Here is a 22,431-nt window from a genome sequence, read left to right as displayed (position 1 = left end):
TTTGGGAATCTGCCAGCTCCCTGGGGATTAGCTCTAGGGCTGTGCGGGAAGTGCTTCAGATGCCCTCACTGGTCCCTGGCCCTTCCTGGTCCCACCCCTGAACCCTCCACCCCTGCACTTTGCTTGCAAGTCTCTCTGTCTGACTGCCTGTCCCGTGGTGAGTTCTTCCTGCCACCTCTGGATCCTCCCTCAATCAGTCTCTTGGTCAAAGCCTGCGTTGCCTCTCTCTCAGACCAGTTCAGAGCCCCAGGTATGAGGGTGTCCCCTGGACCAGGGTGCGGCCATCAGAAGGAGTGCAAGAGCAGAAAGCCCTCTGCTTGCCGACACTTCTCCCGCTCGGAGCTGGGAACTGCGGGAGGGAGAGATGAGTGGGGGTGGGGTGAGCCTGCTGAAGCGGGGCCCCGCTGGGCCGGGCTGGGCTGGGCTGGGCTGGGCTGGGCTGACCCCTCCCCAGTCGGGGGCGGGACCCCAGGAGGAGCGAAGGAGCAGAGCCGCTGGGGAGCATCAGACGGTGGAGAGGCGCTATGGCGGGAACGAATCTCGGGGCCCGCTTCTACCGGCAGATCAAGAGACATCCCGCGGTGAGTTCGGTCCCCAGAGCCACTGTATCTAACTCCTGATTCTCCCGTTTCCCTGGCGGGCCCCCAAATCTCCCAGTACCCTGCCTCTTGCCCAGTTCCCCCAGTGCTCCTAATCTTTCTCCAGCGTGCCCTCAATCTATCCCTGCAATATGCCCCCTGTCCCTTGAAGCCACCTGGGATCCGCTCGCTGTGGGATGAGGGAGACAAGGCTGGAAATGTAGTGTGGGAGGTTCCAGGTCCTCTCTCTCCCAAACGGGAGGGAGAGCCAGACCCGGGTTGGGGCGAGGGCGGGGGCGGGTGCTGGCAGAGAAAATTGTAAAGGGCGCTCGGGACTGCAGGGAGGGGGCTGACTGCTAAAGTGCCCTCCGTCTTCTCCGCAGCTCATCCCGATGATCGGCTTCATTGGCCTGGGAATGGGCAGCGCGGCGCTGTACTTGCTGAGACTCGCCCTGCGCAGCCCCGACGTCTGGTAAAGCCCGGGTCTGGGACGCAAGCAGGGGGCCCGGGTGAGGCAAGGATAGGGTAGGAACGCAAGGGCCTCTCAGGAACGGTGCGAACCGGTGGTCTTAGCAGGGATCCCCGGGCAGCGCACCTGCGTGTGCACCGCGCGGCAACTGCAGGCTGCAGCCCGCTCCTGACCCGGGCGGCGCCGGCCTTCCCCTCCACCCGTCCGACCCACTACTCACTCCTCGGGGCCCCAAACTCGACCCGCTTTGGGCTGCGGAACCCGCGCCGCTCCCGGCCCGGTTGCCATGGCGACGTGCTGGCCGGCGGGCGGCCTTTGAGTACTTCCACCTCCCTGCCTGAGCGCTGGGGGTGTGGCCGGGTGAGGGGCGAGGGGCGCCTTTGGGGCTGGAGTGGCGCGGAGACTCCCAGCCCCAGCAAGGGCGGCGGGGGTGGGGAGTGGGGGCTCTCGGGCCGAGCCAGGAGCACCTCCGGCGTCGGAATTGCAGGCACATCACTGAAACCCCAGGCCCTCAGGATCTCTGCCTCATTCCCGCCGCTCCGCTCTGGGGGGTGAACCTAGGGAGGCAAGAAGCAAGCGGGAGGCCCTGGGCTGGGTTGTCAGTCTGTCACCTGGCCCCATACTGACAGTGGCGACAGCCTTGTTTCACTTGTCAGCACCTGCTACCTTGCCCCCACCCCTGTCAGTGTCTGGGAAATAGCCCCCCCTCCAGGATAGGACGGGGGTGTTGGGTGGGGCAGAGACCCTGTCACTTTAGGCCCCAGGGTCCTAGCTTCCAGAGAGGAAACCCTTACCTTCCCCCTCCCTCTCTGTAGCTGGGACAGAAAGAACAACCCAGAGCCCTGGAACCGCCTGAGCCCCAACGACCAATACAAGGTACCTCTTCCATCTGTTCATCTTGGTCCCAGGACCACCCTCCTCACCCCCAGGCCACGAAGGGAAGTCTGGGGCACTCAGTGCCCCTTTCCCTCCTATAGTTTCTTGCAGTTTCCACTGACTATAAGAAGCTGAAGAAGGACCGGCCAGACTTCTGAGCTGGCTGGGGTGCCAGCGAGTGGTGAGCAGTAAAGCACCATCAGCCAGCCAGCCAGCCGACTCATTTCTTCCACTCTCTGCCCCCTGCCCCCAGGGCGCCACTCCAGCCACCCTGCCCAGCTGCTGCTTCCACAGGCTTGGTTCCCACAGGAGGGGACACAGCTCCCCACCCCCTTCCCTTGCTCCCGCAGCGGAAGCGCCTCTGACCCTCAGCTTGAGTCCCACGCAGGGGGGGTGGGGGGAGTTAGGAGAGCAGGCAGTGTGTTGACCCAAAAGGCTCAAGCCAGCCCCTCTGCCCCCCTACCCGGGCCTTGCAGGGTGTGGCTCAGGCTACGTGTTGAGCGTGGCCAACGTGAGCCAAGAGCAAGCGGAGGCCTCTCGGTGCCAAGTGACGTGGCGGGCCCCGCGTTAGGCCAGGCTCGGGCGCCGCGCAGGGGCGGTGCTGCTCTAGCTCGCCTGGGCTCGGCGCCGGCTGCCCCGCCTGCCCTGGATGAGGCACCTTCGCCCCAGGGAAGCGCAGCGAGCGCCTCCCCGTGCCCAAGCCCACTGCTTCCCGGGCCAACAGGCATGCCCTCCCGTGGCCTTGCACCTGGGCCTCCCCCTGCCATTCTGCCCCTCCCTTGCTCCCCTCAGTCCCCTGGGATCAAACAGAAGCAGCCGTGGGCAAAATACAATTTCATTTAACAAATTGAATTTGCTGCGCCTGCTAATCACGTCTGGTGTCGGCTCTGATCAGAGACAGAGAAAGGAGGCTGCGGCCCGGGGGGTGGGGGGTGGAGGGGGGGTCCTGATGGTGGTGGTGGTGGTGGGAGGGGAGGGAGGAACACGTTGAGGGAGACAAGTCACCACCTGGCCCAGGGGACCCCTCCCACAGTGAAAGGAGAGCTCAAGGCAGGATAGCATTTTATTAGATAAAAACGGAAAGGTGGGTGCCTACCTACCCCTTCCTCTGGCTCACAAGGGCAACTCCCCTCTCTTCAAATAAGAGCAAGGAGTCTGTGACACTGAGATAATGGGAGAGCTCAGGGCAAAAAGCCCCAGGCCTCCTCCTTCTAAGTCTAGTTACAAAAAGAAATCTTCTCAGCTACAAAGTCCAGAATATAGCTGGGTCTTTCCCAAGGTAAGAGCCCTTCCCTCCTCCAGCAAAAAATTGAAAGCTCTCCTCTCCATTGGCCCCGGGAGACAGAAGGAGAATAAACTTCAGTCTGTGGGCCTCATTTCCTAAGGGCCCTCAGCGCTCATCAAAACCAGGCATGGGGAAGGCCCTGGCAAACTGCTCCACCCGTTGCCTGAGGTCGGCCAGCCGATGACTTGTTTCTGCGTCCTTGAGCAGGAAGGATTTGAAATCCTGGAGTTTGGCTAGAGGGGGATGAGGAAAAGAGCGGTCAGAACTCTAGAGAAGGCAGTTAGATCAGCCAGTGGGGGAGGGATGGATAGCGTATGGCTGGCCCAGCCAGGGTCTTGCCCACTCACCAGTCTTGCTCTTCACCTCCAAGCCAATGTTGACACCTTCATCTATAAAGTTCACAACTCTCCGGAAGTCATCCTCACGGAACTGTCGAGAGGTCAAGGCTGGGGCCCCTGGGAGAGAGGCAGAAGAGGATCAGCACAATCCAAGCCTACCTGGCAGCCATCCTTCCTTCCTCAAACCCCAGGTCTCACCGAGCCGCAGGCCCCCGGGTGTGATGGCACTTCGGTCTCCAGGACAGGTGTTCTTGTTGGCTGTGATGGAGACCAGTTCCAGCACCCGCTCAGCCCGAGCTCCATCCAGGCCCTTGGGCCGCAGATCCACTAGCACTAGGTGGTTGTCGGTGCCACCTGAGGGGAGGGACAGTCAGCAGGGAGGGGTGAGTTCTAGGCCCCTGTCTGAGGCTACAGAGGCTCTCACCCACCCCCCTGGCTCACCAGACACGAGTGAGTAGCCTCGCTCTAGCAGGGCATCAGCCATGGCCCGAGCATTCTTCAGAACCTGCAGGGCGTACTCCCGGAACATGGGGGTGCAGGCCTGGAGATGAGACAGTAGCACCTGGGACCCCAAGGGCCACCCCCTCTGCCCTTCCCCCTCCAGCACAGTTGTGACTCCAGGCTTGACCCCACCCAGACACTTCCCTTCTATCAGCTCTGATTCATTTAGCAAGGAGCAGGGTCTAAGGCCCCAGGCCAATGCCCCCCCCCAAGAGTCGGCTCCCCAACCTGCTTTAGGGCCACAGCCACGGCAGCAATGGCATGGTTGTGGGGGCCCCCCTGCAGGGATGGGAACACAGCAAAGTTGATTCGGTCCTCAAATGTGTAAGGGATCTCCCGGCCAGTCTTGGGGTCCACAGCCCGCGTCCCCTTCCGGTAGAAGATGAGTCCTGACCTACGTGGGAAGTGGGTGATTAGAATCTAAGTTGAGAAGAAAGGACGAGGGGTTGGGAAAGCAGGGGAAGCTGGCTGGCCTGGGCCCCCTGTGCTCTTGGGAGTCTCAGTCGGGCCGGTGTGCAGGACTCCAGTGGTCAAGGAGAGCAGCCTTTCAGTCCCACCCCCAAATCCCCTAGCAGGGAACTGCCACCATGGGCAAGATAAGGAGACAAGACAAGGAGAGTCATCACAGCCTGGGCAGAAGTCTTCAGGGTTTCAGGTGGGAACGAACTCCTCTCAGATGCAGCCCAACCATGCCCCTGGAATAGGGCGTGAAGGCAGGGAAAGACAAGGCCTGACCTCAGGGGAGCCTGACCTGGCCCCTCGAAGGGTCTTGTGAGTGGTGGTGGTGACAACATCCGCATGCTTGAAAGGTGAGGGGATCACCTTGGCAGCCACCAGGCCACTGATGTGGGCCATGTCTGCCAGGAGGTGTGCCTTGACCTCATCACACACCTGGGCAGGTACAGAGACAGGCCTTAGCCTGGGGAGGGCCCACACAGGCCTCCCCAAGGCTGCTCCCCTTCCAAAATCTCCCCACTACCCCCCTGGGAAGCGGCCGGCATGCCAGCCCCCCACCAACCTCTCTCAGGCGGGCGTAGTCAATGAGGCGCGCGTAGGCACTAGTACCAGCTATAATGAGCCGTGGGCGGAAGAGTCGGGCCGTCAGTGCCAGCTGGTCGTAGTCGATGAGGCCGGTTTTGGGCTGGGTGGACAAACGAAAAGCTGAAGCCCTGAGAAGGAAGCAGGGCAGCTCGCTCTCCTGACCCTGGAGGGTGCCCAGGACTCCAGCCCCTCACCGTCCCCAGCAGAGGACCGCCAGGGCCCCAGCACTCACATTTAGCTTATAGGGCATGGACTCAAAGAAGATGGACGTGGCTGAGACCCGCTTGACATCAGACATGTAGCCGTGAGTAAGACTGGCAGCGGATGAGAGAGAAAAGAGAGCTTCAGAAACGAGTAACTCCCTGACTTCACCACACCCTTCCCACCCGGCTCCAAAGGCCCCTGTCCCTGGAACGCTGCTCCTCGTATACACAAGCCCCTGCCCAGTCCGTTCCATGGTGAACACTGGCGACTGGGCTCTTCTCATCCTCATCCACTGACTTGCAGGGCAGGGCCCACGGGAGGTGTTCGATAACAATGCCCATCCTGCCCACCAAACCCATCACCCACCCCATCCATACTCACTGGCCCCCATCGGGCAAGTCCAGCCCCATAATTCGGTCATGAGGCTGCAGAAGGGCTGTGTAGGCAGCCAGATTAGCTGGAGAGCCCGAGTATGGCTGGACATTGACTCCCCACTGCGCAGGATCCAGGTCAAAGGCCTCCAAGGCCCGCCGCTGACAGAGCAGCTCAATTTCATCCACTACCTCTGCTCCTCCATAATATCTGCCATGAGATGGGGGTGTATCAGGGCACACAAAAAGGGTTCCAGTATCCCCCACAACCAGCAGCAAAGGCCACTCCTCTACACACACTGGGAGGGTACAGGCAGGTGTCCCCCACGGGGAGCAGCATTCCTGAGGCTGCCTTCCAGCCCTCTGGTGCCTAGCCCTCACCTCTTGCCAGGATAACCCTCCGAGTACTTGTTGTTGAGACAGGACCCCAGGGCCTCCAGCGCTGCTCGGCTGCAGAAGTTCTGGGTGAGGGGGGAGCGGTGGGGTTAATGTCAGAAGGCACTGAGCCCCTTTCCCTGGAGCCCCCCACAGCCCCTTCCTGCCAGAGCCCCAGGCTGCAGGGAGGAGCTGGGCTCTACAGAAAGCTCTGGTCATTCAGCGTTCCTTGTCAGGCCTGAAGAAAGGCCAGAGGCAGCATCCTGAGAAACCCAGCTGCCGTGACAGGTGTCCCCAGCAAGACCACCTGTCCACTCGAACCTATGCTTCCAGGCTCCTCCTTCCTCTTGGGAAGGGGAAGGGACCAGACTAGATGACAGGGGCCCCGGACAGCTTTGGAAGCTCTCTAATGTCCCCATCCCATAATCCAGACTGGCCCTGCCTCTTCTTCAGAGGACAGTAAGAAGAGAAGGAAATAAGGCCCAGCAAGAAGGCCCTGAGTCTGCAAGGGAAATGTGGAGAAACAGCAGTACAATGACCTGTTACTTCTTGCACCCACGGTGGCCCATGTCATGGCCCCTCTCCCCAAGCCCCACCTCTGAGGCAATGAGCTCCAGGCCACGACACTGCCTGTCCTTCTCCCTCTGCAGCAGCTCCCACATCTCAGGGTCACTGTCTGACAGACTCTCCTGGCCTGTCCAGCCCCTGGTTGCTTCTCCGGTCTGGGTCTGGGCCACCTCACTGTGCTGGCACCGGATGGCCCTCCTGACCAGCTGACCACATCTCTGCAGAGGCTAGGAGAGGAAAAACCAGAGTCAAATAAAAAGCACCCAAACAGTCTCCCAACAACCCTCAACCATGCTTATCAGGCTTTCTGGCTCCAAACCTAGCAGCCAGTGGTCGAGCCAGCCTTTTCCAATTCTCACCACCCCCACCTCTGCCTTCAAATGCCAGTTCCAGAGCCAAGGTCGAGATCAATGTCCAGGGGGTGGTTCTGATTTGGTCCATTTACCTCACCTCAGAATTTCCCTCCACCTCGGCGCATGAACCACTCTGCAAAGCCATAGGGCAAAGTTTGTCCTCCAGAAGCCTATGTCTCTGGAGCTCAGGGGCAGTCTACTGAGGTTCCAGAACCTCCCCAACCCACAGGAACAAAAGGATCTTCCTGCAGGGCCTCCATGGCAGTCAGGGGGTTGTAGGCTGAGTTGGCAAGGATTCAGGCAATAGGCTGTAGGGGTAGTTTCCAGAGCAATGGAGGTGGCAGAGGAGACCATTAGCAGTCTCTGGGGAAAGGGGGATGGTGGTGGTGGGTGGTGGGGAGCCTGCTGGCAGGGAAGCCAGAACCCACATCCTGCCCTCTGTGCCCCCCAACTCTTCCCATGTCCTTCCAGCCCACAGTGCCAAGGGACGCCTGATGTAAGTAGTGGGGCCGCGTTGCATCATCTGCACGGCTCAGAGCTGGCAGGAAAGACTCGGCTCGCAGGTCCGGTCCAGGAAACCGGCTTGTTCACCAGGGTCCACGGGGCATCTGGTGCAGTTCTCTCCTTAATGCCACGTGAAATGGGTGGTCGCAGGCCCTCGGGCGTCTGGTTGCCGGAATGGGGAGGGGCCCCAGGTGCTCCGCGGGCACTGGGGGTGGAGGGGTTCTCAAGGATTCCCTGGTTGCAAGTCCGCTCCCCGAGGACCAAAACCACGTGCGTGGAAAAGCCAGGAGAACCCCAGAGTTTGTGAATGGGAACTGAAGTAGGAGGGGAGCTCGCTTTCTATTGGTCACCCAATCTCCGAAGCCCCATTCTTACCCGAGTCGCCCAGAGCAAAGAGGAGGGCAGCATCGCAACCCGAGGTCGCAGGATGTCCAGCCACCAACTCTAGCCGGGGGAAGCAAAGGGTAGGAAGAAGACTGATCCGAGAGCGCGTGCGCGAGAACGGCCCGAGAAACCACCGGATTAAGGGGAGGGACCTACGCATGCGTGAGGTGGTCCCTTTATGGTCTCTTGGGAATTGTAGTTTTTTTTTCCCCCCTCCCTCTTCCGCTTCAGTTCCTCATCTGTAGCCCATGGTCAGACAGAAGCTACTTGCCTGAAAGAAAAGAGATCCAGTTCTGCACCACCTCCTCATTGTCCCGAAGCTTAGTGGGTTTACCCCCCACTGTTGTCCAAACAACAGCCATTTACTGGGTGCCTACTGAATACCTAGCATTATTAGGCTCTTTGAAAATATAAAGACTCCTCTTCGAGCTAGAGAGCCTTGGTGCACCGGAAAGCCCTCTGGCTTGGAAGGGTGAGACCTGAGTTCAAGTTCCACCTCTGGGACAAACTAGCAAATTAGCCTATCTGGCCCTCAGTTTCCTCACTTGTAATTCAAAAATAACATGTAGTGAGGATTAAGTGAGATTTTGTATGTAAACATGCTCTGGGATGGATCACCCTCCCCTGATCCTCTGACTACTGCATGGTTATCTCCTTCTCCTGCGATATCCTGGAGATGAGTGAGGTGTCCCCTTCCTGTTGTTGCACTTTTGCTACCTGTTCACCTCTTGCTGCTCCAGCAGTCAGTGAGCTCTCTTTATATGCCTGGGGCTCTAGATCCTTGGAACCGCACAGGATCTTCCTTTCAGCCTGACTTCGTCTGGACTCATCCTTTGGGAGAGGGACTCACTGACCCCTCTAGAAGTAGGTCCCAAAACCTCGGTATCAGAATTGGCTGGGAAATGTAGTATAAATATATGAGTGTGAGGCTTCTCTTCAGAGGTTCTAATTCAATGGATCTTAATGAGTAGACATTTGCCCACTCATGGTGACAGTGAAACCTCTCAGTGATTCTAATAAGCAGTGATTTTGAGAACCATTGCCTTACTTAGCAAAATTACACATCCATTCATTCATTCATTCATTCACTCATTCATTCAACAGACGTGTTGAGCTCCTACTCTGTGCCAGACATGGCCTAGCCTTGGAGATATAAGAATAGATCACTGACTGCTGGGACATCAGGTAACAAAATGCAACAAGCGCAGTTATGGGCAGGGGCAACTCAGCTCCCAGAGGTCCAGATGTCCCAGGGGGAAGGGGTGGGGGAGGAGGAGAAGAGGATGGCTGTAAAGGAGGCAGTTTGTGAGTCAGAGGAAGAGAAGGACAATCCATCACAAAACACGTTCAAATGCAGTCTCATTTAATCTCCAGGACATGTTTTATCATTGCCTTACAAGTGAAGAAACTGAGGCCCAGATAGGCTAACCTGCTAATTCTAAACATTCCCACTTGGCTCTCATACCAGGCCTCAGAAGTCCTGGCTTAGCTCTAACCTCCTTCCCTCCTACTCTAGCCTCAGGTGTTCTCAGGTCTTTCCAGCAATGGGCTCTCTTTGGGGGTTCTCCTTCCTCCAATCTCTGACCTACAACCACCTCCCACCTCCCTCTTCCTTTCAGCTTGATCTTGTTATTCAGCCATCCATCCACCCACCCACCCATCCATCCATCCATCCATGATTTATTTTCCCCTCAACGACTTTTCACTTCCAGGCATGTTTAGATCAGATTCACCTCTGACTCAGTTTCCTGCTAGAACCAGTGGGCAATTCCCTGGAGAGTCCTGCACTCTCTGAGTCGGTATCTTGGCCCAGGACTCAAGGAGAAGGAGGGCAGAAGACGAGGTGTCTTGGTGTCGTTCTGTGCCTCAGCTTGTCCCTATCCCCTCCCTCGCCCCAGTCAGGGGTCCCCAGGGGAGGGGGGCGGCTGAGCTTGAGAACTGCTAATGAAGCCGCAGCCAATTAACGCCCGGGCCAGAGTTGGGGGCGGATAAAATTAGCAGCGGCGGCGGCGGCAGGAGGGAGCTGCAGGGGCGGGGCGGGGAGGGTGGGCAGCTGGCTGAAGGGGGCCTCGTTTGCAGGCGGCGAGCGGCGGCGACGCGGCCCGGCTCTCCAAACTCGCGCTCGTCCCTTCCCCCACCCCCTCGTCTCTGGCCTCCCTCCCTCTCTCAGCCGTCTGCAAACTCAGCGCCCACGAAATTAGGAAGGAAAAGGAAGATCGATGACTCCAGATGCCGCAAACACCGTTCCCCCTTCCCCCCACCTGCCGCCTCCCGCCAGCCCCTCGGAGCTTAGCAGGTTGTCAGCGCTCTGCCTACGCTGTCCCTGCAACTCCATCCCATTTCAAGGCCTTATACCTCCTCCCCCAAGTCGTGTCAACTGTCCGCTGGTAGTCCCCTCTCAGGTCTCATCCCCACTCGATCTGCTGCTGCTTCACCTCGCCCACCTCGGGGAGAAAATCCCCCATCTCAGTCAGAGCTCCTACCGCAAGGGTCGCCCTCGTCTCTCCCTGATCTGGTCCTGGATGACCTCCAAGGTGTTAGCTCCCTCAATGTTTGCCTCAGTTCCCACGAGCCGCCGAGGGAGGAGGCCCTGGCCAGGTCTCTGCCACCCTTAAACCCACAGCACCACCCCCTTCCCTACGAAGGTCTCTCACACAGACACGTATTGGATTTCACTTTATTTTGTTCCCTTTCCCGTCTGTTTTGGCGTAGAAAAATATCACCAAGAGGAAGCAGCCGGAAAGGGGCAGGTGGAGCAGGACTGCAGGGACGAGAGGGAGACGGGCAGAGAGGGCAGGCGCCCAGTCGATCGCCTAGGCCCAGGAGTTCTGCTTCCGCTACCCTAATTAGGGTTTCGGGGAAAGGCGGACAGGCATACCGGCAGGCAGAAGGGGTCGGGGATAGGCCGCAGTTTATAGGCCTCACAGTCTTTACGTGGGGACAGGATGGAACAGGAGGACAAGCGCCTGGGGGTAAGAAAGGGTGCGACGAGGGTGCCAGGCCAGGCGTCATTAAAGATGCGGACAAAGGGAATGTCCAGCCCAGCGCCTGCGGCATGGGGGGGGACCCACGGCAGACGTGAGGGACGCTGGGACCGCCTCCAAGCCCCGCCTATTCTAGGCCTGCGCTCTTGCCTCTTCACTTTGGGAGGCAGCGGAGGGGGCTACCTCTCCCCCCACCCCCGCCGCCCCACTGCCTCGTGGGCACTCCCCATGAGGAAAGGGTGGACCTACGCCGGCTGATGGTCCCCGGGAGGGCTGTTCCTTTCGCCCTCGGAATGGAAGGGGTGGACGCGGCCACAGGAGCTGCGGGGCACAGGGAGGGGTCCCACTGAGGGAGGCCGGGATTTGGCGGGAAGCTTAGGGCCCAGGCGAGGACGAGGCGCGCTACCCAAAGTAAGGGTGCTCACTCTGGAAGTTATAGTCTGGGCACACCTTCTGCACCAGTTTGTAGTCAAAGCTGAGGAAGGAGACGAAGATGCAGATGACTTTGAAGGGCTTGGCGCAGAGCCAGGCGGCCTGGCTCTGCGTGTGCTCGGTGAAGCACACCTGCGACGGGTCGTACAGGCACGGGCGGTGCTTGCGCGCGCGGTTTGTCTTCTCGTACTCCACGTGGCAGTTGAAAGCGCGAGACTCTTTGGCCCCGGGCACTCCCAGCGCGCCCCCGAATGGGCCCGCCAGCGCGCCCCCGAGGGTACCCCCTAGCCCGGGTCCCGCGGCCGCTATCCCCAGCGGGGGCCCCAGCCCGGGGAGCACCCCTTCCAGGGCCAGCGTAGACTGCAGCGGGTGGGGAGCCGGCCCGGGCAGCCAGACGCCCCCGAACTCGACACGCTTGGAGGGCGGCACGATACTGACGCTGAGGTTGCCCAGGCTAGACGAGTTGTGGCGGAAGTACACGCTGAAGGTACCGTTCACGTGGTCCACGATCTTGCCGGTCACCAGCAGCGAGAACTTGAGCGTGTGTACCCGGAAGTAGAAGTCCCCCCAGCCAAAGATCTTTTTGGCGCGGGCCGCTTTGATAGACGGCTTCCTCTTGGTGCGCCGCGCAGGCAGCGCCCCCGCCCGGGCCAGCGCCCGGGTGTGATTAGCCGGCCAGGCCCAGCTCCAGGCGCCGGCGGTGCCCAGGCCGTGGGAAGCCCTCGGCACCGCGAGCTGTTGGCCAGGGGCGCCCCCTCTGGCCGCGGCGGGGCGCAGCTCCAGGTACTGCGGCCTCCCGGACTCCGGAATCTGGGCGCTGACGACCTGTGGACGGAGAAAGAGCAGAAAAGAGAGACGCTGGAGTTGTCCTTGGCCATCCCAGGGCCCTACCCCCACCCCCACCCCCCCACCCCCCCCCGGCCAGCCCCTTTCCCCAGCCGCTAGGAGCCCAGAGGGAACTGGGCAGTCCACAGTCAGTGGTTCCGGGAGCGTGTACTGGTGCCGGCCGGCAGCCCTTCAGCCCTCTGTGCTCTTGGCCAAGTCACCGACCAGTACTCAGTTTCTCCATCTGTGAAATGACACTGAGAATCCATGTGTTCTCAGAGAACTCCGATGCGAGCTGAGAAAGGCAAAAAAGCCAAAGCCCGCGAGGGTAGAGTAGGGAGTGGAGCTGTGGACGCCGTCTGCGTCTCCCCTGGCCTGGAACCTGCTTGGTTCCGAGTAATGGTGGACCAGGGAGGAGGTGGACTCAGGCAGTCCAGGCCATGACCGCTGTCAACATCCCAGCATCAGGAAAGAAGTGAAGACCTCCCCACACCTCTGCCCAGACTAAAGCCCCCCACGCAGGCCTCAGCCTCCACTCCCTTGCGGGGAGGGGCCCGGGAAACCGATTGAACTAAGAGCCATGGAGAGTCTCGGCGCTGTGGGTTGAGGCTGGGGGGCTCCGCGGGCACCCCTCTCCGCCTCCGGCCCTCTTACTGTGGGGGAGGCCGCCTAGTGGTCCTTCCCGGGGCTTGGAGGGGCCGGAGGACCAACCCCGCCCGCCCTCACCCGTCCCCGGCTGTCTCAGGTGGCGGCCGATCCGGGAGACAGCGCGGGCGCGAGTACAAGATGGATCGAGAGGCGGGAGCGGCCGGGCCAGGCCCGGGCCATCAATTATCTGGGGCGGGTGGGGTGGGGCGGGGGGTGGCCGGGAAGGAAGGAGACGTGTGAGAGCCAGAGGAAGAAATATGGAGATGCCGCTCCAGCGAGGGGGGCGGGAGGGAGAGGAGCCGCGGTGTCAGAGTGTGTCAGGCAGACTGTTAGCTGTGGCCGGCTGGCGTGGCCCTTGCTGCCCAGGTTCAGACTGTCGGGGCGGAGGGGGGGGGGCGCGTGTGTCAGCCTGGCGTGCTGGTGTTTCTGTCAGCCCGGGCTTGGTTGTGTGTGTGTGTGTGTGTGTGTGTGCGCCTGGCGTGACGATGTGTGTGAGAGCGTGTGTGTACGTGCACGCTCACCATGTGTCTCAACCTATGGTTATGGGTGAGCGTGTCTGCTGGAGGGGCTGCGCACGGTGGTCTGAGGGGCCTGTGTGTGTGTGTGTGTGTGTGTGTGTGTGTGCCTGTGCCTGTGGTGCTGACTGTTGTGTCAGTCTGTTGGGGCTGTGTAGATGCGCCTGGGTTGTGCGTGCGCCTGGGTTGTGTATGCGCCCGGGTTGTGTGTGCGCCTGGGTTGTATGTGTGCCCGGGTTGTGCGTGTGCCCGGGTTGTGCGTGTGCCCGGGTTGTGCGTGTACCCGGGTTCTGTATGTGCCCGGGTTGTATGTGTGCCCGGGTTGTGCGTGTGCCCGGGTTGTGCGTGCACCTGGGTTGTGCGTGTGCCCGGGTTGTGCGTGCACCTGGGTTGTGCATGGGCCCGGGTTGTATGTGTGCCCGGGTTGTGTGTGTGCCCGGGTTGTGTATGAGCCTTGGTTGTGCGTGTGCCTGGGTTGTGCGTGTGCCTGGGTTGTGCGTGCGCCCGGGTTGTGCGTGTGCCCGGGTTGTGTATGAGCCTTGGTTGTGCGTGTGCCTGGGTTGTGCGTGTGCCTGGGTTGTGCGTGCACCCGGGTTGTGCGTGCGCCCGGGTTGTGTATGCGCCCAGGTTGTGCATGGGCCTGGGTTTCGCGTGTGACCGGATTGTGCGTGTGCCCGGGTTGTGCGTGTGCCCGGGTTGTGCGTGTGCCCGGGTTGTGTATGAGCCTTGGTTGTGCGTGTGCCTGGGTTGTGCGTGTGCCCGGGTTGTGTATGAGCCTTGGTTGTGCGTGCGCCCAGGTTGTGCGTGTGCCCGGGTTGTGCATGAGCCTTGGTGTGTGTGTGCCTGGGTTGTGTGTGTGCCGGGTTGTGCGTGTGCCTGGGTTGTGCGTGCGCCTGGTTGTGCGTGTGCCTGGGTGCGCTGTGTGTGCCCGCGGGCTGGTCTGAGCGAGGCTGTCGGTCAGCTTGTGGTGCTTGCGTCGGTGTGAGTGGTGTAGTTGTACGCCTGGGTTGGCTGTGTCTGGTTCTCGGGAGCTGTTACTTTTCCTGTGTGAGCCCCTATCATCCTCTGGCCATGTGTCAAGCTCTTTCTCAAGGGTGTGTGTCACCATACCCACAATGACAGAACGAACAAGTGCGGTCTGTTCCCGGAGGGGAGGGGTGCATTTGTGTGAGTATATGACTGGTCCCTGGGGGGTTCCCCGCACTGGCCTGCAGGCTGAGCTTTGGGTAGGTAAAGAGGCCTGGTAGCATGGGTGCCCCCCTCTGTTTGCACACGCCCTGTGTACACACCAGGAGTCCACAAGGGACAGGAATGCCGGAGTCAAGCTGCTGGGCTAGAATCTCCACCGCCTGGTCCCCATCCCCACAGCACTGCGATCCCGGGTTATTAATGCCGCCGCCGCCACCCGCTCGTCATACATATTTATCGCCCCCCTCATTCCTCCTCCCGTCCATCCCTCCTCCCAGCTCAGGTGAGGGGGGCGGGGGCGGCAAGAGTGATTGACTCAGACAGACAAGCTTGAGCTAGCAGCTAACACCAGGAGGGTGGGCCTGAAAAGGACGGTGGGAAGGGTCCCAGGCCACCGTGGGGGGGAGAGGGGGCAAGGCAGGCGTCCAAGGAGGTGGGCTTGGAGAGGGCAGGGCCTGAGCCTCAGGGAGGTCATTGGAGAAAGGGAGTGCATAAAGCTTCCAGAGAAAGTCAAAGAAGGGGGGAGTCATTTGAACTCTGACTCCTAATCTCCTCACCCTTCTGGACCCAACATTGCCTTCCCAGGGGCATCCATCAGTCTCCAGTCACTTGCTCTTATGACCCCGAATGCCTCTGAGACACCCCCTCCCAGTACACCCCCGCAGCGCTCGTAGTCCTGCATCCAGCCCAGGACTTGTCAAGGGCTGCTTCAGTCCAGCGACTCCTCGCAGGCAGGAGCTGGGAGAGGGAAGGAGGTTTGGCTGGGTGGCGAGGGGTGCTGGGGGTCTCCCCGCCCCCGGCCCCCACCGCCCGGCGATCCCAGACAAATTGCTGTCTGCGCTTCTCTGATCCTGGCAAATCCCTGGGCTTTGGGCACCCGCACCCCCACCCACTGCAGGAGACTGCCAAGATAAAAGGGAAGAGTTGGGGGGGCAGCCAAAGCGACCTTGGGGGGAGCTCAGACAGGGAGGGGTGAGAGCCTGTGAGGAAACGAGCCGAGAAATGGGAACATGGAATAAAATAAAATCAAATCCTCCCTCTGGCTTCCTCGCTTGCACGATCACTCTCCCTCTCTCTCGCGCTCCCTCTTTCACTGTTTTCCATCTCTCTCCACGACTCTTCTCTCAGTCCCTCACTCTGTCTCGAATTTTCTCCTTCCGTGATTCTGTTTTTCTCCCTGTTTCTGTCTGTCTCTCTTGGTTCTTTCCCTCTATCCTTCAGGCTGTCTCCAACTGTGGGTGCAGTGGGAGTGAGGGAAAGCAGGGTGATAAAAGAGCCCCTCTTTCCCCAGACCCATGGTGCTGTCCCTCCCCCTCTCTGACTGAGAGTGGGAGCAGGGTGCTGTCCGAGGAGGGGTCCCCCTCGCTCCAGAGCTGGTTTAATTAAGCTAATTGGGCGCAGTGACATTTGCCGAGGGGAGAGGCTAGTCTGGCTGTCGGCGCAGGGGGCGGAGGTGCTTGGTGGCAGGCGGGGGTGGGAGTGGGGGTGGGGGTGGGGGGTGCTCCTCACCAGGCGCCTCCAGGCCCATGCGGGGCGGGAGCCCAGCCAGGAGCGCTTTGCCCCTGAGGCAGTGAGCCCACACAATGGAGGGGAGTTGAGGCAGCCTCTTGCTGCTGAACAAACTCCACCGTGTGTGTGTGGGGGGGGTTCTTACGGGATGGGACCGTGGGGAAAGGGGGGAGGTTCAGGCTGTCGGCCCCCAGCCGCATTGCAGGGCGCACCTCCCCCAGGCCTCCAGGCCAGTCTCTGGCTTCTCTCCGGCTGTGTGGGTCAGGCGGGGCCGCTCAGGATTCCGGCCCGGGGAAGGGAACTGCACCCTGTGGTTGGGGAAGGAAGAGTGCTCCGGGCCTGGGCTGAGGAAGGGCAGGGAATAGCATATGAAGCCCTTGTACCTAGCAAGGGGTGGGGGTGGGGGCCACCGCAGACAGCGGGGGGTGGACTAGACAGGGTCTGGTTGGGAACCAGGGACAGAGACTGGGGTAAGGACAGAGGCGGGTGGACAGGACAGGCTGGGGTGAGGGCTGGGATGGAGAGAGAGGGGGACTGGGGTTTGGGACTCGGCAGGCACAGTATATGGTGCAGAGATAAGGAGGGAACAAGGATAGGCATGGAACCGGGATGGAGAGGAGATCATACATGGTGGTTAGGCATTGGACAGAGACAGGGATGTAGATGGGGTAGGAACTAGGGGAATGACGAGGGGTAGAGAATGGTATGGGAACCAAAATGGGGATGAAGGAGGACAGGGATGGTGGATGAGGGATGGGCACTGGGGACAGCAAGCAGGACTGAGAGTGGGATAGGAACTGGAGGATGGGGATGGGGAGCAGACCGGGGTGGGAACAGAAATGGGGGATGGGTTTCTGGGCAGGAACAGGGGTGCTGAGGGATGCAGAGACCCAGGAGATGGGGATGGCAAATGTGAATGGGGACTGGAATGGGCAATGGGGGGACAAGGAAGGAGATGGGAGACAGGGACAGAGACAGGAGCTGAGGACAGGTATGGAGGACAAGTCAGAGGAAAAGGCAGAAGACAGGCAGGATTAGGCTATGGGAGGGGGCCGGGCAGGTGGAAGCGCTGATACCTCCTTCCAGACCCCACTATAGCGTGAGGGGGCGGGGACCGCTGGTGGGGCGGGCTCTGCCCTTGGGCCGGGCACCCCCTCCCCCTCAGCCCCGCCTGCCCGCTTGCTCGAGGCCGGCAGCGCAAGGCTACCGTTATCTGAATTTTGATTTTATTTTATTTTATTTTATTTCCCTGCTTCCTAGAGCCGGCGCGGTCCCCCCGGGAACGGCCGCCCCCCGCCCCCCGCCCCGCGCCACACTTTATTATTGCAATAAATGTGCCTATAAAGGCGCGGGCTCCGGGGCGCGGTGGGGGGGGGGGGGAGAGCCGCGGAGCGGGGATGTAATTTCCCGAAGCCGGAGCCGGAGGGGGAGTGGGCGGGGTGGAGGTGGAGGAGGGGCAGGAGAGGGAGAGGGGGAGACTCGCCAATTTCTAGCGCTCAAGGCAGGGCTTCCTGCTCCCCATTCCCACCCCGCAGCTCGCTTGCACCCCACACCCGCGACTCCCCATTGCGCCCAGCCGTGCTTGAGCCCTGGGACCCCTACCTACCCCATGACCCTGCCCTCTCTCTGTCACCCTGTCCCCTTCCTGGACCCCACCCATGTGGAGTTGCTGGGCTCTGTTCAAAGTTCCCCATCTCCTTGACAATGACTTCATCTCTGAGCCCTGGGATGGGGCGCCCCCTCCACTTACCTGGTCTCTTTCAACGTTTATGTCGCCCCTTCCCAGTGACCTCGCCTCTGACCCCAGTGACCCTTCATTACCTTGTTTCTGTCTCCCAATTACCTCACCTCTTCCCCACTCACCCAGTCCTGGATCTCCAATTCCTCCCCCACCCCAACCTCATGACCCTCTAAATTCTCCTTTCCAATGAGCACCTCTCTCATACATGCAGGCTCTGGCCCAAGGGAGCTCTCACAGGGCCCCCCTTCTCCTGTGCCCCTGGCCCAGCTGCGGCCCCTGATTACCCCAAATCCCCGCCAAGGCTCTGGGCCCTCGCCCAGGCTGCACGTGCCTAAGTGGCCCAGCCAGAGATTAGCTGGGGGGCTGGAGAGGGGTATGAGGCAGGAGGGGGTGGCTAGACGCAGGTCTGGGGCCCCGCCGGCTCTGAGAGGCTCGCTTAGGCCTAATCCTGCCCTGAGGCAGGATAGAGATGGAAGGTCCCACAGGGCCCCGCCCCTGCCCTCCCCCAGCTAATTAGTAATTAGTGATTAGTGATTAGTGACTATTGATCGCCTGCTGCTTCTCCTAGTAGGCAGCCGCTTTGGCAAGGGGTGGGGAAGACAAGAGACAGAGGGGGAGAGGAGTCAGAGACCTTATCAGAAAGATCCTGAAGAAGGTCTGGCCAAAAGGCCACAGCCCCCGGGGTAGCAGAAGCCCGGAGTCCCAGGCCCAGGAGGGGGCTGGGGAGGCAGGGTTGTTAGCGTTGGACAATTAGGATTTTCCAAAGAGCTACCTTGTAAACTGTCCCCCACCAGCCTCTTACCATGTCAACATATTCCCAGCCTGGCACTGAGACAGCCCTGAGCTCTCACACACACACATAAGCCACACTCAGATACATGAACACATCCTGAGCCTCACAATCCCATACCCACACCCCAAGGCACTCCAAACCACAAGCACACAGACTCTCACAAATGCCAGAGACTTACCTACAGGCAACAATGCACCCCAGCGCACAGATGCACTCGGAGACCCACCTTGGGACAGGCCATGTGCCCATACTGTACTCACAAGTGCACACAAGCACACACAGATAGGTACTTGGACACACAAACACTTCTCTACACACACTCTTGCCATGCAACTACACATATGTACACAGCCACAGGACTTACATGCGTGTAAACACTGATTCTCACATGCACACAAGCTGGACCAAATGGCAGATACATTCTCCCCCACTGACTCCAACACGGAGGCCCACAACCAGCTCACACACACTCAGATCCCCATCACTCACATCCTCACGCTTACTCTCCTTCAAGTCTTCACCAGATGTTTCATTCCCCTTCAGGGGGCAAGGAAATTAAACCAGATCTGTCCACAGGGGAGTTTATTTGATGGGGAGAGTGGAGAGGAGAGTGGGGAGGAAGTACAAAGGAGGGGCAGGGGAGTAGCATCCTTACCTCCTCTCCCCCAGGCCTTCACATACACAGATGGGTTGTGGGGCCCAGGCCCCCTCCTGCAGTAGTCTAAGGGCAGAGCTGGGCAGCGAGTCCAAAGGGGCCCCCCACCAGGGGAAGCAGTTTTTGTGAAGGGAGCCCCTCTGCCCACATTCCAGCCCCTCAAGGTCACCAGGCGCGTTTGGGAGAATCAGGAAGCTCAATCACCACCTTCACTAGGACAGCCCCTAACCTGCTGGAGTTGCTGAGTTTGATTTGGCTGAGCAGGTGGGGTCCGAGTGTTGGCAGGGGAAAGGTAGGAGGACTACACCCCTTGCAGATTCCACAGGGGCTCGGGGCTGGTGTGCAGGGAGTAGGGGTTTAGGAATCTACCTGCCTGCCGCCAAGCTAGGAAAGTCGCAGTTAGGGTGCAGGAAACGGAAAAGTCCTGGGCAAGGAGGCCATGAAAGGAGACGGGGTCCAGGGCCTAGGCCCCCATTGTGGGGCACATAGCAGGGCACTGTGAAGCAGGCGCTTGCACTCACCCCTTCAAAGCCAACACCACACACCACAGTAGCTTACACATGCACCCTGGACCCCAGCACTAGAGACCGAAGCCTGGCTGCCCCAGACACATGCATGCACACAGGTGCACGCGCTGACCCACACACTCCACACCAGCACATAGGAGCACGCTGCGCTCGGGAGCTGAAGCCTCTAAGTTGGGAGGGAGGCAGATCAAATCTGGGCCTCCTTAGCCTCGGTGCTCGCCCCAGAGCCTGGGGGTGGGGGGGAAAGAGGCAGCCGTGGGATGTGGGAGCAAGGAGAGCACAGGAAGAGAGACAGCCCCCACCCTCATCAGCTGGGCGCGAGAGAGGGGTGTGTCTGCGAGGTTTGTGCAGGGGAGAAGGTGTCTCCGCGAGAAATGTGATGGGAGATTGTAGCCAAGTTCGGCCGAATCTGTGTGCGCGCGTGTGTTCGGGTCGTGTATGCTCGGAACACGGTGCCCGCCTGGCATTGTGACAAGTGCAGAGAAGAGAAATAGGAAGGCGGGGTGGAAGGGTGGAAGGACAGACAGCGAGGAAGGCGAGCGAGGTTGGCGCGGAAAGACGGCAAGGCTGACACCCTGCTGGCTTGTCTGTCTGTCTCGCACTCCCGCTCAGTCTGGCGCACTCGCGGGTCGGGCTTCGTCCCCTCCCCCGCCGAGCCTGGAGCCAGATCCAAGTCGGGCCTCCACCCCGGCACCCACCCCCAACCCTCAGCCAACTTGGGCTGGGAGAGCGCCCGTCCTGGATCGGGGAGTCTGTCTGTCCGCGTCCCCGGCGCCGCGCAAAGTTGGGACGCTCCGCGCTGGGGGCCGGGCGGGCGCACGGAGCCCCTCGCACTCTGGGACCTTTGCGTCCCGGACCCCGGCGCTCCCGCTCCAGCCCGGCTCGCCCTTACCTTCCTCAGGAGCCACGGACCAAAGAGCAAGAGAAGCCATTCCGGGAGCAGCCGCATCTTCCCGGGCGGCCGAGCGGGGCGGGCGGGACGGGTCCCGGGCAGGCCGGAGCCGGGCCTGGGGGCGAGGGGCCCCGGGCTGGCGCTCCGTGGGGCGGCTGCCGGAGCGGCGGGAGCAGGCGGCGCGGCCCGCGCGGACTGAGCGAGAGGAGCGGAGCTCGGCGCTGGGGGCGGGGCGCGGGCGGGGGAGAAAGTTGGGTCGGACTCGGGCGGGCGGGCGGGGGGGGGCGGGGCTCCGCGTCGCTCCAATCCCGGCCGCGCCCCGCGCGCCCCCTCCCGCCCAGCTGGGGGCACCGAAGGTGACTTTCACCCCGACACGCCCCGGACACGCCCCCGGCCCAGGTGCGAAGCGCAGAGGGCTGCGGGGCCTAGGGGTCGCGTACCCGAGGGGCTAGGTCTGTGCGCCGATGGGGATGGGGCCGGGCGTGGGGCCCAAGGCTCCGGGACCGTGTCGCCAAAGGGGTGCACGGCGGAGCAGGAGCCCGGCGAGGCTCAGCGGCCCCTCAAGACCAGGGTCCCTCGGTGCTCCGGGCCCCTTCTAGGCTCCGGGCTGAGGTGGGTCCGGGGCAGGAGTAGGGCAGGGGCCGAGGTGAGGCCGGGCGGGGCCTCGGGCGGCTGCGGCCGCGCGGCGCTGACGGGGATGGATGGGCGCCCCGCGGCTCATTCGGCCCGGAGATGAGAATCATTGATCACGGACGGAAACCCCATCACGTCTGTCAATAGGGCTGACAAACGGCGCCCGACGCCCCCACCCCCGCCCCCAAGGCACCTCCGCGGCCTTCGGACCCCTCTGCTGGACCGGCCGTTCACTTTTGCCCCTCGCGCCCCACCGCTGACCCCCGCGCGGCCCAGAGAGTCCCTGCAGGGGGGTGGGGTGGGGCAGGAAGTCCCCTCAGCGCCGCCTGCCCAGCCTCTTGGTGCAGTCTCTACCCCTTCCCTTCCACTGTCCCATCTTTCACCACCAGCTCCTCTAGGTCCTCGTCCCTTTCCTTTTCCGTCTCTGCCCTTGTCTCTGTCCCCAGCCCCAGCCTTGTCCCTGTCCCTATCCTCTTGGCTGTTTCTTCATCGGCTCGGCTCCCTCCCCGCCCCCCCAGTCTCGCTCTCTTCCCTGCCCGGGGAGTCTTCAGCTGTCAGCTGTTGCTATGCGCTGAGGCTGTGGCTGAGGTTGTGGTATGACCGACACCTAGACAGTGAGAGATGGGGACAAGCAAAGAGACCGAGAGACAGACGCATGCCCTGAGACACCAACACCCCCCCCAGGCACGCACGCAGATGCATTCACAGGGGCAGGCCGCACACAGAGGTGAGCCCACGGGCGGAGCGAAACATGGTCATGCAGAAACCAGCACACACATGCAGGCAGGTGCACACCTAGAGGCACACTGCCCCCCACAGATGCACACCCACACACCCACACAGGAGCACACACACACACAGAAGCACCCCCCCCACAAATGCACCCCCCCCACACACAGGAGCACACACACACACAGATGCACACCCACCCCCCAGATGCACATCCCCCCCACACACAGGAGCACATACACACACAGATGCACACCCATCCCCCCACAGATGCACACCCGCACACACACACAGGAGCACATACACACACAGATGCACACCCACCCCCCCACAGATGCACACCCCCACACACACAGGAGCACACACACACACAGATGCACACCCCCCCACACACAGATGCACACACACACAGGAGCGCACACACAGATGCACACACAGAGATGCACACACACAGAGATGCACACACACAGATGCACACACACAGATGCACACACACAGAGATGCACACACACAG

General features: G+C 61.2%; 3 protein-coding genes across 3 annotated transcripts; 1 reads left to right on the top strand and 2 right to left on the bottom strand.

Annotated features, from left to right (window-relative positions):
* The first annotated feature begins 430 nt into the window (after nucleotides 1–430).
* COXFA4L2 (cytochrome c oxidase hypoxia associated subunit FA4L2) lies at nucleotides 431–2,770 on the top strand. The gene is made up of 4 exons (XM_036094598.2): nucleotides 431–581; nucleotides 962–1,050; nucleotides 1,863–1,923; nucleotides 2,025–2,770. The coding sequence occupies exons 1-4, from the start codon at nucleotides 525–527 to the stop codon at nucleotides 2,079–2,081; spliced, it is 264 nt and encodes an 87-aa protein (XP_035950491.1). The 5' UTR covers nucleotides 431–524; the 3' UTR covers nucleotides 2,082–2,770.
* A 203-nt stretch (nucleotides 2,771–2,973) lies between these two features.
* Nucleotides 2,974–7,973, bottom strand: SHMT2 (serine hydroxymethyltransferase 2). Its single transcript, XM_036094593.2, has 12 exons — nucleotides 7,838–7,973; nucleotides 6,635–6,832; nucleotides 6,045–6,124; nucleotides 5,674–5,874; nucleotides 5,321–5,402; nucleotides 5,066–5,188; nucleotides 4,799–4,938; nucleotides 4,276–4,441; nucleotides 3,988–4,087; nucleotides 3,745–3,900; nucleotides 3,556–3,663; nucleotides 2,974–3,441 (listed from the first exon to the last, which is right to left on the bottom strand). The coding sequence occupies exons 1-12, from the start codon at nucleotides 7,868–7,870 to the stop codon at nucleotides 3,314–3,316; spliced, it is 1,515 nt and encodes a 504-aa protein (XP_035950486.1). The 5' UTR covers nucleotides 7,871–7,973; the 3' UTR covers nucleotides 2,974–3,313.
* Nucleotides 7,974–10,507: 2,534 nt separating this feature from the next.
* On the bottom strand, nucleotides 10,508–20,772 carry NXPH4 (neurexophilin 4). Its single transcript, XM_036094587.2, has 2 exons — nucleotides 20,556–20,772; nucleotides 10,508–12,087 (listed from the first exon to the last, which is right to left on the bottom strand). The coding sequence occupies exons 1-2, from the start codon at nucleotides 20,610–20,612 to the stop codon at nucleotides 11,233–11,235; spliced, it is 912 nt and encodes a 303-aa protein (XP_035950480.1). The 5' UTR covers nucleotides 20,613–20,772; the 3' UTR covers nucleotides 10,508–11,232.
* Between the last annotated feature and the right edge of the window lie 1,659 nt (nucleotides 20,773–22,431).

Source organism: Halichoerus grypus, chromosome 6, assembly GCF_964656455.1.
Source record: "Halichoerus grypus chromosome 6, mHalGry1.hap1.1, whole genome shotgun sequence".
NCBI lineage: Eukaryota > Metazoa > Chordata > Mammalia > Carnivora > Phocidae > Halichoerus > Halichoerus grypus.
This window is presented reverse-complemented; position numbering and strand designations above follow the sequence as displayed.

Bases quoted from the DNA above. Each gene is read 5' to 3' on its own strand.
- COXFA4L2 (XM_036094598.2), top strand. From the start codon at position 525: ATGGCGGGAACGAATCTCGGGGCCCGCTTCTACCGGCAGATCAAGAGA. The intron at 582-961 runs GTGAGTTCGGTC...TCTTCTCCGCAG, and splicing joins AGATCAAGAGACATCCCGCG to CTCATCCCGATGATCGGCTT. The intron at 1,051-1,862 runs GTAAAGCCCGGG...CCCTCTCTGTAG, and splicing joins CTGCGCAGCCCCGACGTCTG to CTGGGACAGAAAGAACAACC.
- SHMT2 (XM_036094593.2), bottom strand. From the start codon at position 7,870: ATGCTGCCCTCCTCTTTGCTCTGGGCGACTCGG. The intron at 6,833-7,837 runs GTAAGAATGGGG...TTCCTCTCCTAG, and splicing joins CTTTGCTCTGGGCGACTCGG to CCTCTGCAGAGATGTGGTCA. The intron at 5,403-5,673 runs GTGAGTATGGAT...ATCCGCTGCCAG, and splicing joins GACTTGCCCGATGGGGGCCA to TCTTACTCACGGCTACATGT.
- NXPH4 (XM_036094587.2), bottom strand. From the start codon at position 20,612: ATGCGGCTGCTCCCGGAATGGCTTCTCTTGCTCTTTGGTCCGTGGCTC. The intron at 12,088-20,555 runs GTAAGGGCGAGC...CTCCGTCCACAG, and splicing joins GTCCGTGGCTCCTGAGGAAG to GTCGTCAGCGCCCAGATTCC.